Source organism: Archocentrus centrarchus, chromosome 14 (assembly GCF_007364275.1).
Source record: "Archocentrus centrarchus isolate MPI-CPG fArcCen1 chromosome 14, fArcCen1, whole genome shotgun sequence".
Classification (NCBI taxonomy): Eukaryota; Metazoa; Chordata; class Actinopteri; order Cichliformes; family Cichlidae; genus Archocentrus; species Archocentrus centrarchus.
Window position 1 is genome coordinate 17,342,426 of NC_044359.1, and position 18,392 is coordinate 17,360,817.

General features: G+C 38.9%; 1 protein-coding gene across 1 annotated transcript in view; it reads right to left on the reverse strand.

Annotated features, from left to right (window-relative positions):
- The window catches only part of fstl4 (follistatin-like 4), a 226,459-nt gene that overhangs the window by 31,298 nt on the left and 176,769 nt on the right, over positions 1–18,392 (reverse strand). Inside the window, exons 7-8 of the mRNA XM_030745510.1 lie at positions 5,699–5,865; positions 2,098–2,218 (exon numbers count right to left, since the gene is read on the reverse strand). Of these exons, the coding sequence (XP_030601370.1) occupies positions 2,098–2,218; positions 5,699–5,865 (288 nt within the window). The remainder of the gene's footprint in view (positions 1–2,097; positions 2,219–5,698; positions 5,866–18,392) is intronic.

Genomic DNA, 18,392 nt, shown 5'->3' on the forward strand with positions numbered 1-18,392 from the left:
AAGAAATTGGAAAGAATCCAGCACAAGAATCCAAACACCTGACACAGGACCTGATAGATGCACCTGGCCTTTCAGTTGATCATTTTTCAGCATGGCAATGATCCCAAACTTGCTGCCAGTGCAGTAAAAGCATACCTGGATAAAAAGCACAGTGGAACACTATCAGTCATAGACTGGCCTCCCCAGAGCTCAGGCTTCAACGTTATTGACAGAGAATGCAACAAATCCCAAACAACATCCAAAGGAGAGCTTTGAATGTCCTTCAAGAAGCTTGGAAAACTATTTCTGAAGACATGAAATCTGCCTAAGAGAATTCAGGCTGTGTTGAAGAAATATTGACTTTCAATCTCCTTAGAATTCTACAAACTCTTACTGTATATTTGTCTCATATATTTATTTCCACTCATATTTTCAGAAGTTTCAATAAATATAATGCATCTCTTTCTTGTTTTCCTAGCAAAATACAAAGAAATTAGGGGTGTCTCAATACTTTTGCCGTGTATGGGTCATTGATGTCAAAGACGATGTACTGAATTACCTTCCTCATCTTTCTCAAAACACACACATACAGTAAACAGCTTCTTTTACATACAGCTTGCCTCTTATTGACTGAAGTGTCTATAATGTAGCCTGTATCTGTCAGTTACGTAAAACTATCTGTCTCACTATCAAAACATTATTTTACTAAAGTAACCCTTTACTTTGGTCAAAGACATCATGATATCTTCTTCTCTTATCCTGTCATACTACCAGCTATGGTCAAGGCTACTTCACCAGCACTCAAGCTGCCATATTGTTATTCCTTTCACCACAGCAAAGAAAGGACATGTTTTTCTTTAATAGCACAACAGGATGCAAACGGCCCACTTAGTATACTGTAATGTGGCACTTGGCTTATTTCCATTGCACCTTGTCATATCTTATTTGAAATACCTTGAATCCCTAACATAAACGTTTGGTAATTGCCCTTTCCTGATCACTCGCCCTTCAGGCCCCTTGTCTGTCTCCATGACTCCCTGCACATCACTTCCCCTCCCTCCTTTTTTCAAAGTCCACAGTGCAGCTGTATTTCTTTTCAATTAGAAAGAGAGAGGAACAATCACACCTATTGTGACGCCTTGATTGAAAAAGATTTAAATCATTTGTATTCCACCTTCCTCTGGTTGGCATGCAGAAACAAAAGCACAGAATTTAAGCGGTCCTGTTTGTGATGCTACAGGTGGGGAGCTTTAAACATTCTTGCAGGTTTTTCTTTGGAGAGATGCTGAGTAAAGTGTAAATGTAGCAGAGACAAATACCCTGATTTATTATGAGTAAGGCAGTGCTTTGCTAACTTCAGCTAGCTAAACCCAGTGTTTGTGGTTTTTATATGAATGCCAACATAAGTAGCTTTTATTCACTGCACAGAATCAGCTGAATAAGCTGCATGCACTCACATATAAGCTAATGCAAAACTATGTTCTGCTGTTTGGCCCTTTTCCCGCGATGCTCTTTTATTATCCATGCTGTTTAAAAGATACTTTTATCTTTCTCATATATGAAATTAAACCAGAGGCCTTTTGGTGTTTGATTATGGGTCAGGCGAACACTTTTTTTTGTTGTTTGATATTTACTGGAGTAACACAGAAAAAGATACATTTTCATTAAATATCTTCTTGAATAGTACGATCATTTATTCAAAAACTATTGGAAAAATAAGTCCACCATGAACACACAGATAAACAAGAGAGACAAAAAAAAAAAATGCAACAAATGAACCACTATCAACACCTAGGTCACAATTACTTAGGTCTTGATTCTGAAAACAAATACATTTATTTTTTTATGTTAATGGCCGGTTAGACATTCAATCATTATTTAATGGCATTAAGGGTTATAAATACTAATGTTAGCATAGCTTAATTCTCGATAGATCATTATGATCCCGCCTGTATTTTTGGAAACATTCTCATGCTGCTAAAATGATAACTTCCTAACTGTATCCCAACAATAAATGCTATCTGTGTTTTTTTTTTGTTTTGTTTTATGTTTTTTAATTTCCAACACTTTGTCCACACTTATCTAACCACTGTAAGTAAGAAATGAAGCACTACTGACCATTCACCTGCAGCACATGTGTCTGATAGAGGTCTTCATAGCCGTAGGCATGGCAACTGTAGTTTCCCATGTGGATGGTTGTCACCTTGGTGATGTACAGGGAGCCATCGTCCCCAAAGTCCTGAGATACAGGGAAGAGATGGATGAGTAAAATTAAGTAAGGAAAGAAGAGGCAAATATGGTGAAAGGGCACAAAAAGTAAGGAAGAAGAGGGAGGAAAATTAAAGATGGGAAAAGAAGAGCAGGAGGTGTAGGAGAGGGAATTCCAGTGAAGAATGGGGTGCAGAAAACATCCACAGGGAGTGAGGGGGAAAAAATGAAGGTATCTTGATAGAATAAATAAGAATGCTTGAAGGGAACAAAGAAAGGAGGCACACAACAGCAGGGAGTGATGGGAAAAGACAGCAGAGCAAAAGAGTGATGTGAAAAGGACGAGAGACCATGAATCAACGGTTTCCCTGTTGAGCTGAAGCAGGCAACAGGGAATTTGATCCTCCTCTCTCCCCTCATCACACTGCCTCAGCCTGATAAATGGCAAGGGTTAAAAATATAAAGCCCATTAGGTTGATGAATGGCGCGGGTTGTTGTTGGTGCAGCATGCGGCAGTCATCGGGGGGTTCCAGCCACAGCTTAGGGCGGATTAAGGCATTAAATAGTTTGCTGTCCCACCAAGTGGCAGAGCAGATGTCCTGATGCAGCTCTGTCATGACATGGAAACCACAAACGGAAGCCTTTTTTTTTCCTTCTTCTTTTTTTTTTTTAGAAATTAATGTGACCTGACAAGGGGGCGGCTTTGTGACAGGAAAAATGTGAAAGGATTTTCCTGTAAGATAGATGGGAGTATCTTAGGCAGTCTTTCAAGTTCCGAATTTACAATTAAGGGAAGAGACGCGCTACACTGGCAAGGACAATTAAAACTGAATGGGCCATTTGGACTGCGAAGTATGACTGTAATACAGTATATAAAAAATGAGGAATTGAGGATGGCAGTCAGTTGAGGTACCTCTGAAGTATGTCACATGAAATTATCTTTTGGTGCACTGTAAACTGGTTAGAATGGGTAATTTATCATATTACAGATAAATAATCTCAGGCACTAAACTGTAAACCATAAGGCTTAACATTTTTTACTGTAATGCAACTGGGCAAACATCATCATTGTTAATATGAGATGGTTTTTTTTGAGAGAACAGTCCAAGTCTTTTTCCATTGGCCAAAATGTAAAATTACATTAAACTTCTCCCCCTCATGTTTGACTAATACATTTTATGGCAATCACTGAACCAGGATTATCTCCAGTTAGCTGGTGCTATTAGTGAGTAAGAATAAATGGGAGAGACCTGGCCTGCAAAGTTCATCATAATGTAATGGTATTAGTCATTAATCTTTGAGTTTGTGAAATTCGGTGATGACACATGGATAAAGGGTAAAAAAAAAATTATTGAAAAAAATTACAGGGCTTTATTACCGTTCAAGGGAAGCTACATTATTCAAGGAAAATTATAGGCTTGAATAATAAGGGCAATCACAGAGTTATACATAAAGATGGTCAGTGGCCCACATTCAAATTAATAGAACTTGAATCACTCATTGGAAATTATTCCTTTCACATGCAAAACTGAATGTCTTTTTGGAGAATAAACTGTGAAATGCCTGTTTTGTGATTGCTGGTAAAAGCACTGAGAAAGATGCTCGATGGAAAGAGTACAGCGAAAATGTAGGAAGAGATGCAAAAAAGAACAAACTGAAGAGCAGACTGAGTGTAATGGAGGCTTAGCTCTGGTTATATGGGGTTATATACCAGAGTGCAGGAATATTTCAAAAAGTATGAAATAAAACGTCTGAAAACATTTCCATTCTGCACAGATCAACAGAAGAAAAAGGTGCGCTGAAAGGAGTCTGACAGGAGAGTAATGCCTTGTCACTGGTCACCTCGCTGAGCCACTGTGGTCCAAGTCAACTTGTACAAAATGTTAGACAACAAAAAAGTGTCTCAAAAAGAAAATACGTCAGTCTTTGTGTCTAACAGCCTGTCCTTCCTTTTGTTTTGCAGCAATTTAGCTGTTCTAGAAAGAAGCTTGACTTGGAACATCGATTCAAAGGTGCCCTGTACATGCACATTAAAGTCATTGATTCTATTCAGCACATCTTGAGATAAAGTATACCGTGTATCAATAAGAAATGCATTGCTAGGATAAACTTGAACATTTACCTTTAGCCCTTTATGAACTAATTTTTTTGGATGTCTACATTTTCATTACTTAATGGCTTCTTTATCTTTCGTTTAGCCAGGAAGTCACTTAATCTTTTTTTTTTTTTTTAAACAAGAGATGGCTGTCCAAACTAGCCTAATTGACCAGCTGGCCACAAAAACGTGGCATATTGCATTAAATATGCAATTTCTCTTGTTCTTTCTGGCACCGGCATCCAGTGTGCGCAGAATAACACAAAATATTAAGAAACTCCAGACACAGAGGTTATCTCTCTCATTAATTTGGGGATTTTGTTTTGCATTTCATCTTTGATGTGAGTGAATAAAAAGGAAGCCAAACACACTCAAGTGTTCTCCCTTCCTCCACTTAGATCACTGTGCTCTGTGAAAATTCATTATGCCCGGTCAAAAGCCCTAAGGACCTCTGTTGCCATCATCTCTCCTCCAATCTCCACCTCAACACTTGACATTGTTTATCAGCTCATCATCACAGCGGACCAACAAGGCTGCTCATTAACATGCAATTAGTGAATTGTAATCCGGTTGTGGATAAAGCTGGCACTGTGCTGTCACCTGTGCAGATGTGTCTAAACAGGAGCATGGCTGCATAGTTCATTAAGCACCGCACGAGCTATAATTGTACCATTTCATGGAGGGTGCAAGGGAACCCTTGTTTTCTTTATTTAATTTCTCTCCTTGATTTTTTTCTCCCTCTTGCCCAGTTTTGGTTACTTAGACACTGGCTGATTATTTGAGGTCACATGGTAAGAGGTTCTGTTAAACCAAGAGCGCAGGATTTTCAGCACACTTTCCAACATTTCTGATCCCCCAATGAGCATTTGATAAGTAGAGCAAGGAGAGTGCAAATACAAAAAGAAAACAATGTGGTAGTGATTAGAGATTAACTGAAAAACTCCCCGAACTCTGAACACTTTACAGCAGCAATGTGATTTTCTAATTTTAAAAAGTGTTAATAGACTTCCTGGTTTCAATCCATGTGAAGAGCCCTCCGACTGTGCCCCCATGCTGCTGAAGTTTACCAAATATTAATTAGGCGGTCCACTTAGAGAAACCTTTGGAAAACAAACACACTCACACACTTTAAGGTTGTGAGTGTGTATTTTCTTTTTTTTTCCTTTTTTTTGTTTTTTGATGGTCACATTTGGCATCAAGACTGCTGCTGTTTTCGGAGGTTGACAAGCTTTTCCTCCTATGTTTACATACAAAACCTTATCAGCCAATAAAAAAAAATCAAATAATGTCAGTTATTAATTGAGCATAGCAACAAAAAAACAGCAACTTGCATCTGTAGCTATGTAACTTTTGCCATCAACTCCACCAACAGCCACAAAAATGATTTCTCAGCCATGGAAAAAGGCATGAACTCACATTGATATCCTCCAGGTCCAGGAAGTTTAAAATGATTCCATTCCTCTTCCAGATGATTGGTGGGCGCAGCGTCCCCTGGATGGCACAGGTAAGGACTGCACTTAGGCCCACTGTCACTGTGGAGATGCTGATTTGCTGGTCATCAGCCAGGCTCAGCTGGACAACCTCTGTTAAAATGAGAGTATGAAGGAAGGTGATTTGTGGTGGAGAGCAAGAATGGTTGGCAAAGAGGCAAAGAAAGAGACAACAGTAAGAAAAAAGGATTGTGGAAAAAGGAGAAGATGGAGAAATAACAACAACAACAAAATCACAAATCTGAATGAGTTCTGATTAATTGGAGCTGTAGCCAAGCTTAATACATTTCTAAGCATTCATCTCATTACAAGTGGACCGGGGAGGATAAACAGCTGTCCAGTTGTGAAGGATAGGCAGTATGAAGAGAGACCACATATCAGAGGACACGCAGCTAGCCAAATATCATTCTTCTCATTAAGGGAAATTTATGTTCATTGAAATGGCCATCCAATTCAATTCACCTTTACGGCAAATTAAGAATTATTCTTCTCTGTTCCCGCTGGCGCCATAAATAGTATCTGTCGCCAAGCTGTGTGGCCAGGCACCAGATCTACACTGTCCCAGTCAAAACTTTGAGTCTGAAAAGTTCTACACATACTTTGTAATGTTTGATCTTAAATGGAGTCCATTTATACTAAATATTAAAACAGTGTCTTTATTATAAATGGCCCATGTAATATATTATAGTATGAAACATGTATTATAAACCATTTGGGGATGGGCTGGTGTGTGTATTGCTCCACACCACCCAGCTTTTCATTTGCTCAGTTTTTTTCTATTTTCTGAGAAACATTTTTTGCTTTTTGCTTATTAATAGATTCAAATTTTTAATATGTGCTTAAAGCTGTCCATTGCCAAAGGATATTATGTGAATTCATACGAGTCACAACTGACATGATACATGACCTTTTGTCAGCACTCAGGATATAGTTCAATAAATGTAAGTGACACAGACACCTGTCAAAAATCTCAATGGAGCCAACCCAGGGTAACACTGAGCTAATCACTGCATATGCAGTATATACACACACACACACACACACACACACACTGGACTGATTTTATCAACGGATACGTTGAATGCATTATGTTTTCTGAGCCATGTAAAAGCAACATTGCGCTATTATTAAACACGCGTTCTGTTTTTCTGTCAATATTAGAGCACGACAGGTTTATGGATCTTCTCTCTCATGTGCTGTACACTCAATCAGCGGTTTCTGGTGTAATTGTTATTCAGCTTCTAACTGCCAGACTTTGACAGTAGTGCTATTTATTTATTGCAGTTGCTAAAATTAGTGAAGCATGACAAACTTGAAAGTATCTACCTGGCAATGAGCTTCTTTTAGATCACAAACAATGCTGTGCAGCAGATTAAGAATAAACTACAGTTACTCTGTTGACATATATTTTTTTTTTTACACATCTGACTTTTCACTACCATCACTATCTGAAAAAGTGATTTAAGTTTCCCAACCTTTGTTTCCTCTCCATGTATCTAACCTACCATAACGTGCAGCATAATAACACACAGATCTATATGAAGAAAAATATTTGAACTCTAGCATTGAAGGCCCACAATTCATAACTGAACACAACAAATTGTGATTTCCACATCCACGTGGAGCAATATTTCATTGTCCAAACAGACTTCAAGTAGATGGCTAAGAGACTTTGAAATGTTTGTGGGGAACTTGCTGTCTGGATTCCGACTGTGACAAACCCTGTTGTAAAAAACCCCAGGATATTAGCTGTCTGTTTCACGTAGCTCTCCAGATGATAGATATATCCATGCTGACAGCTCGGTCTGTCAGTGATATTTCAGAATGCCTTGGGTACAGTACACTGCCAGGGCCAACAAAGTTATAATTCAGCAGATCAGTAATTTGGGTGGCAGAACAGGCTTTGAGTGCCATGTGGACAGATGAGGGATGAAGTGCATTGATCTGACATGGCTTGGAGGGGTGATTTCAGGTGGTACAGTGAATTTTAAGTAGACCAGTGCTCACACTGAATTTAATACAGTGCAATGGAAGTGAGACCTGTGTGGCTTGCTGTATTTTTATGCTGTGAATGTTCACTCTTAAGACAGAGGCAACCATGAATGGATTATTTAAGGGTAGAGAAGTAAGGCTAAGGCTAAAAAAATCTCCATGTAGATTCACAAACTATAATTAGTATGAATTATGGCAGAATGGTGGTTCTTTTAACAGCTATAGTTGATAAAGTTTAGTCTGTAGTAACTGATTTAACACACACTCATGGTAAAAAGAAAATATACCCTTTCAGTTTTAAGGTAATAATAATAATCTGGACCTTAGCAGGTCTTAAAATTAGGGAAGTACAATCTGACATAAATTGGGTCATGCAACAGAAAAAAATGATCCGAAGCACACCAGCAAATCTACAAGAGAACAACTAAAGAAGAAAATAATCAAGGTGGTGCAATGGCCCAGTCAAACTCCAGACCTCAGTCTGACTGAAATCCTGGACCTACAGTAAAGAGAGCTGTTTATAAACTAATGCCTGCAAACTTCAATGAACTGAAGCAACATTTTAAAGGAGAGAGTGACAAAACCATATAGAAGACAATCGCTACAAGTTGTTGCTGCCAAAGGTGGCTCTACAAGTCCCTAAATCATGGGGTGCATTTAGTTTTTCACACTACTTCTTCATTTTGGCTTAGTTTTTGTTAAATAAATAATGGTATGGTGCAATATGTCATGAGTTGTTGTTCACTTGAATCTGTATTTAAATAATTTAAAATTTGATACAGACCAGATGATGTGATATGTCCTGACACATGACTATAGCTTTAAATCATTTAAAGTCAGAGTCAAATTAGTATATGAAAAATCAATTTACATTAAAGAAAAGGGAAAAATAAAAAAACTGGCTGAATTGGTATGAATCATTTTGCTATGTTTGTGTACCTAAATCTGTATGTGTTGGTAAATTTCAGCTATAGCGCAGTGTTTATCTGGTTTAGAAATAAATAGCTTCACTCCATCCTGTCAGGAAGCAGTATGGCAGCGTTGAAAAGATAACCTTCAGCTCAAAGCCCCTAAAGCAAGGTTGTTACACTGCTGTCTGCAAACCAAATCAAACAGAAACTGCTCCATCAATACAAAATGGTCGGCTGTGTTTAGATATTTCTGTCAAAGCATCATATGAGGTCAGTCTAGACTTTCAACATTCTGGCTGATTTATCAGTCATCACTTCGTCTGTAAGATACACCATAATAAGAAAAAAAAAAACACCTATGAAAGATGGACCAGTTATGAAATTAATCCTGACACCATGAAATTAATTCTGAGGCCATCCTTACTCAACCTGCTGAGATTACAGCCAGGAGACCAAGAAAAGACGGAGAAAAATGTTCTGCCTTTGTATGCGAGGGAAAGAAATGGGTGTGTAATATTAATTACAAATTATGGTGATTGCTGTTGATGTCACTCTTCTAGGGAAATGACTCTAGGTGAGTCATTAATGAATATTTTTAAATGGTTTTTAAGTTGTAATTAAATCCTTTAACTGCTTTAAAGTTTGCCTCTCCAGTGTTAAAATAAATAGACACCTTTAATGAGCTGAAGAGTCACACATTGTAATTTGGGTTTTGAAAGGAAGTGCTTAAAAGATCCCCCTTTTAAGCACTTCCTTTCAACGCCATTCATCATTCACTACATCTTCAGCAATGTGTGAAGCTGCTTGATCAGACAGGTGCACGAGGTGCTACTATGGTCATTTTTACATGTCGACTAACAGGGAGTTGAATGTATCACTTACATGACATTAACACTTTCACATCATAAGACTCCAGCAGACCAGATCTATTACAGAAAACAGGTTCAACAAACTCTGAGCCCAACTATAAACAAAAAGCTGGTTGGTTGAATCAATTCTGAGTATGCCGACCATGACTTAAACCCATGCCTGAGTGGTGAAAAAAAGAACATAGCTCCGATAACAATTCACCGTGACAAGGAAATAATGTGAAGAGCCTCCATTTTAATCCAGTCAACTGATGAATATAAATGATCACATGTATCAGTGGAAACTAGAAAAAGAAATATCGATCAAAGAGATAAGACTCCGTTTTCTATCATTATTTAAACCCAGCAAGACTCATTTAGGTGATTTTCGGTGGAAAACATGTCGAGATTCACACCTTGAATTTTCAGTCATTGTACCTTTCAAAATGTTCCTTGACATCATTTAATGAGAACATTTCAACATGTTAGCATATCTCAACACGAAATGTAGCCAGAATACAATCAAACTGTCTGCAGCCTGCTTTTAAAAAGCCACTTTAAACTATATTTAGTCATTTCAGCCTCATTATCACTCAAATGTTCACATAATCTTCAACTGTGACAGACATGTTAACATCACCGTGACCGATTTCAGCATGACAAATGACTGATCATTAATCAGTGTGTTGTGTGTCTAAAGCTTCATATTAGACTAAATGTTTCAGCGCTGGGGAACTGACTGACAACCTGACAGCTGGATTACTGTCCACAGAGTCACAAAGTTAGAAAGATGTAGCCTACTGGTTTTATTCTGAGCTGAAAATAAGTCTGTGATATAATCCCTGCCTCCTTTTTCACACTGGCAACTCATTGATTAAAAAAAAAACGCTCAGCAACTCAAAGTCTGAGAAGACGACCTGAAGGTTAGGTTCACAGTCTGTTACCCCAGTAACTGACTGGCAGTTAACCCTCTTTCTTTAACAGAAAACCCAGAGTTTCCTTCATCTCAGGGTGAAAAAACACAGAGTTTTCACCAAACTTGCATTGTGAAATGGGGCCCAGTACATCTCTGTGTTGTCATTGGTATCATTGATAAATAAAACTAACTGGAGTCCATTCTTTGATGCAGCATCTCCAGTTAGTTTAAAAACCATAAACATGAACATGCTTTAAAAAGTCCATCATAGTCCCTGTCCCAAAGAAACCACACCCCAGCAGCCCCAATGACTTCAGGCCCATAGCACTCACCTCTGTGGTGATGAAATGTTTTGAGAGACTCATCAAGACATTCATCACCTCCTCACTGCCCACCACCCTCGACCCGCTGCAGTTCGCATACCGGCCAGACAGATCCACAGACGACGCCATATCCTTCCTCCTCCACAAGACCCTTTCACACATAGACACCGGTAAGGGGAACTATGTGAGACTGCTGTTTGTAGATTACAGCTCAGCATTCAACACCATAGTTCCCTCCAGGCTGGTCTCTAAGCTGCTGGACCTGGGCCTGGGCCCATCCCTGTGCAGGTGGGTTCACAGCTTCCTGACCCGCAGACCACAGGTGGTACGAGTGGGTCACCTCACCTCATCCTCCCTCACCCTCAACACCGGATCCCCCCAAGGCTGTGTGCTCAGCCCTCTGCTGTACTCACTGTACACCCATGACTGCGAGGCCACGTCAGAGTCCAACGTTATCATCAAGTTTGCTGACGACACTGCTGTTGTGGGACTAATCTCCCACAACGAGGAGATGGCCTACAGGAGAGAGGTCTCCCACCTGGAGAACTGGTGCCGGGAGAACCACCTCCTGCTCAACGTCAGCAAAACGAAGGAACTGATTGTGGACTTCAGCAGGAAGCAGCAGAGGGACTAGTATCCACTTGTCATCAGTGGTGCTGAGGTGGAAAGAGTGGACACTTTCAAATACCTGGGAGTGACCATCTCATGGGACCTGTCCTGGACTCATCACATAAACATCACTGTGAAGAAGGCCAGACAGCGTCTCTACCTCCTCAGGCGGCTGAGAGACTTCAAGCTCCCACTCAAGGTGCTCAGGAACTTTTACACCTGCATCATCGAGAGCATCATGCGTGGGAGCATCACCACCTGGATGGGAAACTGCACTAAGCAGGACTTCATGGCTCTAAAAAGGGTGGTTCGTTCAGCCGAACGGACCATCAGAACCACCCTCCCCAACCTGCAGGACATTTACACCAAGCAGTGCAGGCTGAGGGCCATGAAGATCCTAAAACAGCCCAACCACCCCGGACACTCTCTCTTCTCCCTGCTCCCATCAGGCCGGCGTTACCGCTGCCTGAGGACTAAGACTGAAAGGTTGAAGAAGAGTTTTTACCCACAAGCCATCCGTCTGCTCAACTCTGAGCCCTAACTGGACCATTATTGCACTATGTAAATATTATAATCTATAATTCCATGTAAAAGTGTGTAGAGTGTATAGTATATAGAGTATAGTGTATAGTGTGAATTACTTATTTTTATTTTTATTTTTATTCTTCTTATTTATATGTGTGTGTATATATGGTTGCATGTACAAAATACATTTCACTGTGCATTGTACTGTGTATAACTGTGCATGTGACAAATAAACACTATCTTAATCTCTTAATCTTAATGATTTTATTTGTTTTTGTAATTTCAGAACAATGTCAATTTTCACTTATAGGAGACAAAAATGTGCCCATTTATTTATTTATTAATTGAACTGTTCTAAAAATATGGCCAAGCAATTCGCTGACAGTATTTGCAATACTTGATGCCGCAAATGCACTTTGGAGCACTCTTGAAAATACTCAATCCTTCAGTGGGACCTTATAAATCTGTTAAAAAAAAAAAAATCTTCCGTGTTCTGGCCTGTTCTCAAATGACCCAGGCAAATTGCATATCCACAGGCAGTGCCTGCTCTGCCCTGGCTGACTGGGGAAGGTTGTCATGACATTAGCTAGTTAATGATTCCTACATTCCCCCCGTTTCTACCAAAATAGCTCCTATATGTAAGTTAGTAATTGACACTCTGGGGAATTCAGGAGCTCCTCTGATCGATCAGCCTTGCTAACCGAGCTATGGATCGGCTGACAGGGAGGTTTCCTGTATTAAGCTCAGGAGGGATATCCATTACAGCATGAGAAAGGGTGAGGCCAAATACCGTGAGGTGTAAATACAGAAACAAGGATTTAAAAAACTGAAAAAGTGAATAAACCAAGTGTGAGAAGAAACAAGGGAATTTGAGAGATGAAAGAAAAAGAGAGAAAAAAGTAAACGCATGTACAAATTAAGCAGACATGCAGAAAGATGGAGACGGAATAAAAGATGTAAAACTGTGTGTGTGTGTGTGTGTGTGAGAGAGACTGTGTATGTGTAAAACCAGAAAAGAGAAAATACTGATGCAGAGCACGTAGAAGATCTCCCAGGGAATAACTAATGTGGCAAGCTCAAGAATGCAACTCAGAGAGTTGTCCCTTACTACTTCTATAAGACCACCATGACATCAAGATACAAAGCACAGAAGTAGAACACAATGTCTTAGAGGATAAGACAGATAACATCCAGATAGTAGATTAGAAGATGGAGCAGTTGAGGTGGTGTGGTGCAGAGCAAAGACAGATGGAAACAGGGTTATAGGGTAGGGAGTGGGATGTGAGGCGACACATGAATACGCCCAGGAAGCAAAAAAATAAGCTTACAGGCACACAGTACGTATAGTTTGTTTAGATTACTTTATTTGATGGCTACGCAGCTATGGATGGGCTGCATCCATACAGGCATTGGCAAATTAAAGGACCAGCAAATATAAAGTGCCAAGTGAGGTGCTGAACCACAATGTGCCCCATGAAACACATTTATATAACCTTGGTGATTCTATGAGTCTCTGCGACTCAGTGTACACAAACTGTAGTAAAATGCCACAGATAGCATAACAGCATCACTTAGGGGTTAGGGGATCATTTTTTTATTCCATCATCCATCTGTACCAAACCACTGCTTGAACAACCTCAAAATCTCGATGTCTCATAAATTCTGAGAATATTCTGTAATGGGACTCTCGTCATTGAATCGCCTTGATTTGGCAATTATGATGGAAAGTAGTTACAAATTTAGATCTACCATTCTGAAATAAGATACTGTATAAATAATGTGGTCCAAAGCATACTAGAAAACTCAGCAGTCTCTCCAATCTCTACAAATACAAAGTACACTTAATTATTACATTTTGCCCAAAATGTAATCCAAGTAAAATTTTAATACAGACTTCAATGATACCTCGGCAAATACCAGTGCATGGATGTACAGTATGTAATGATGGATGGATGGAATGATGCATGGATGTATGGATGGATAATTTGAACTCATTCATTTTTGGAGCTTGTGAACTATTTCAAACTTCAGAAAAACTGTTTAATTTTAACCTCTGCAAAATTAACTTTGGTTACATCATCTTCCAAACCCAATGCAGCTACTGGAGCTAATTCCATCAACTCAAAACAACGTGTGTAAGATGCACCACAGCTCATTTTTGAACCATCCAGAAACATCTCTTCCCACTGCTTAAAATGGCACCAGATTTATTTTTTATGGAAGCCTTAACAAGCTCCACAGAGCAGGCAAGGAGGGCAGGAAGGTGAACACCAGAACAGCACTGAGTATCCATTGAATATCAAGTTTCAAAATAAAAGACTCCATGCAGACTACATGCTCTGCTTTTGAAATGCTTTGGTGCATTTTGAAGCTATGCAAAGGACATAAAAAACATGACATCACAGACATGCACCAGGCATATTCCTGGGGTCAGTGCCTGCATCTGCTCAAAGACAGCTTTTTTCTTGTTCTTGTTCTTGTTCTTTTTTTTTTTTTTTTGCACTAGAAGCATCTATTTTCTAGTCAACCCCCTTAAATATCAGCATTGACAGGACTCAAAATCTGCACAGAAATGGCCTCTGCACACTGCTGCACTCAGAGCCTTTAGATAAAAATAATTCAACATTGAAATACTTTGGAGCTCATTTTGTTTCTCACCAAAATAAAGTAGAGTGGAATTTACAATATCAATACACACAGGAAGCAATTCACTGTGAAAGTAAATTACAATTGGCAGCGTCAAGCATCTTCAACAGTCAAAATAACCGCCGGTGACACAAAGTTAAAGGGGTCCAAGTTAAACTTTTTTCTACTTTGAGGCAAATGATTGAAGCAACTATTAATTAGTGCAAGGAATACTGTTAATGGACATAAAATCCTGTGAAAAAGTATTTTCCCCCTTCTTCATTTATTAGTCTTACCATTTGTAAATGTTTCAGATCATCAAACAAATTTTATAATATCAGATATTATAGAAATTATATAATATCAGACAATGATAACCAGAGTAAATACAAACTGCAGTTTTAAAATAATGATTTCATTGATTAAGGGGAAAAAACTATCCAAACCTACCTGGCGCTATGTGAAAAAGTAATTGTCCCCTCAACCTAATAACTTGCTTTCACTGTGAAGGAATTTTGGTTCATTATTCTTTCCAGAACTGTTTTAATTCAGTCACATTGGAGGGTTTTTTTTTCCAGTATGAACTGCCTGTTTAAGGTCATGTCAAAGCATCTCAATAGGATTTGGACTCTCCCAAGGATGCCATTTTTGCCCAGTTTCTTTTTTATTGTTGACTCAGAAAAACTGATCTTAATTTGGAGAACAGATGCCTGCAGTTTTTTTTTTTTTTATGCCGCCTAGATGGGTTGTCAATGTGTTCTTGGAGTAATCTTGGGAGGTCGGCCACTCCTGAGAAGGATAACACTATTCTCACCGTGGTTCGCTGGAGTCCCAAAGCCTTAGTGGCTTTGTAACCCTTTCCAGACTGATGGATGTCAGTGATTTTGTTTCTCAGCTGTTCTTTAGATCATGGCATGATGTGCTGCTTTTGGAGATCTTTTAGCCAGCTTCCTTTGTCAGACAGGTTTTGTTTAAGGGATTTCTTGATTCAGCAGGTCTGGCAGTAATCAGGCCTGGGTGTGGCTCGTGAAACTCAGCTTTTCAAAAAATGTGGTTAATCACAGCTAATACATGATTTAAGAATGGGAGGCAATTACTTTTTCACACAGAGCCAGGAAGGTTTGGATAGCTTTTTATTTCTTACTAAATTAATCATCATTTAAAAACTGCATTTTGTATCAGATTATCTTTGTCTAATGTTAAAATTGGTTTGATTATTTAAAGCATTTAAATATGAGAAATGTTCAAAAAACTAATAACGCAGGAAGGGGGGCAAATACTTTTTCATTGCACTGTATGACGGATGAAGTAAATACGTTAGAGGGTTACCAAGGTAACTGGCGCTTGGAAATTCGATTGGGACCGACTGTTCGCAACAAAGGGATGTGTATCGAGTGGAACACTTCCTGTGTGGATGGAGAAACCAGTCCTAGCTGGCACTTATCTAGTATTCAACTTCAAAGAAAACTGTGTTTATAACATGTATCATAAAATGGGATGATACATGTTTTTTTACACAGATTTTTTTTAAAAGAATGGGAATTAATCAAACAACTTTCAGTCCTCAGTTTCTTGCATTATTGACACAGGAGAAACATAAACATATTTATTTTCACCCACATTGCCTCTTCATACATCAGAAAACCAAGTGCTTTCTCTCTCAGTCATTGTTTACCAGCCTTTGTGGTGGGTAATGTGTCACTCATGACAACTATATCGTCCTCTCTTCATGAGTTATGTATGCAAATACATGCACGACACACTTGATTATTCATATTTGACCCTCTTGAAAAAAAAAAAAATCTTCATTCGAACTCATTTGGTAAATTAAGATTCAGGCATTAATCATTAAGCTCATCGCTTGTGAAAAGCAGCTGCTAAAGTAAGTGGGCTTGATTTGCCAACCTTCACACTTCCTACATACTCTTGCAAAGCTGCCAAACTAGGCGTAGAGGCTTGAAGGATTCAAAGCAACTAAGCACTAAGGTTATTTTTTTTTTTTAAAAAGACAACATGGATTTTCTTAGCAATGGTTGCTATGCAACCATCACAAATCATGACAACAGGCAATCTTAGGACCATCAGGTAAGAAAGCACAACAGTTTTTTTGTGTGTCAAACTGTTTATAAACACAGGTTCCCTGCCGCAAAGTGCACTTCCAATCAGAATGACACATGCTGCCACCTGTTATCTTCTACAGTGTGATTGAGAAAAATGCCTGGAAGCCCTCTGCAATAAATAAACTCATACCTCATGCAGTAACTCTGTAATACAATATCAGTCTAATAAACACTTGTGAACTTAAATCCTGTTTTGCTTCATTGATTTTGAAATTGTTATTCTTCTTATATTATTCATATTAGTAGTATTACTAGTATATTAACTACTGTAACAAAATCATTTGCCAAATATGGGAAAAAAATAAAACATTTATCTTAAATGCAACCAATGCAAAACTATCCAAACTATAAGGAAAACTATATTATTTGCTTATAGTTAAACTATAAAGAAAAATGCAGGTTTGTAGAGCCATCAAGTAAAGTACACAGATTAAAAATAAATATAAGCAATACAAGTAATGATTTATGGAGCATTTTTAACCATTAACATTTTATTTATTTACTTATTCTTATGTGGAAGGAAGGCTGAAGGAAAAGGCGATACTGGTAAAATCTTTGCACAAATGAATTTCAGTTGCATGGTGCATTTCTAGTTTAAACAAAGTATTAGACACGTATGCACACACACACACACACACACACACACACACACACACATGCACACACAAACACACTTTATATGCAGTATGCGATTTTGTATATTCAGCTACTTCTGTGGAATAAAAAAATATATAATTAAATAAATAATATTACCATTAATCCGTCCTAATTCATTTGCAACATTGCCAGCACAATGCACCACAAATAATAAGGAGAGCTACCTCAATAACAACTGTAATAATGTCTTCCAAACGTAATGACACCAGTGGGTTTATACAGTGCAAGTAGGGAACCAGGACTCCCACTGGGAGCCCACGGTGCGTACAAATGATCTTGGTGCTTCACTGTGCATTCAGTATGAGGGCTGCTCTCTGCAGGTGGGCTGCAGCTATTAGTAAATACATCATATAAAGCACATTGACACACTGAGTTATGTTGTATATATATAGATAAAACTATGCACACTCAGTCAGTTAATTCTATGCATAAACAGTATATTACATCTCTTCCACATACTGTACATGCATACTGCTCATGTAATGCCTCTCATACATGCACAATCTTGATGTTCTGCATATCTTATGTACACACAAGCACTCTGTCTTCCTCTCTCTCACAGAAATTCATGCTTTCTCTTTGGGAGTGCTGGCGTGGTGATTATTCATAGGAGGGAGACTGGGGATGAGCAATCAGTGGCCAGCTCATTAATCACGCTGGATGTAGACCCTTAATCTCCTCCACAGGTATAGAGGAATCCTCCGCTGCCACTCCTCATTGCTTCTCTAAATTCTCCCTTCTCTCTAGCTCTCTCTCTTTCTCTCTGCTTCCTTCTCTCTTCCACCCACCTTCTCATTTTCTCTGTGATGCTGTCGTTGCTTCTTTGGCTATTTCTATCTGTCTTTGTCTTTTGCAGAGCCTCTCACCTACTCAGTATCTTTGCGACTCTATGACTGCCTGTCAGTCTTCCCTTCTGTATCACTTCTTCCTTTTCTCAGTGGTTTTAATTTGTCTCTCTGTCTTCCCTGTCATTCCAGTTAAAGTGCTTCCTTGCTTGGCTGTCTCTCAGCTTGCTAGGGAAGCAACAGTGGTGTTTCTTTTCCAGTAGGACCTCTTAACTATGCAGCACACTGGCCTCGTTAGGATTACAAAAA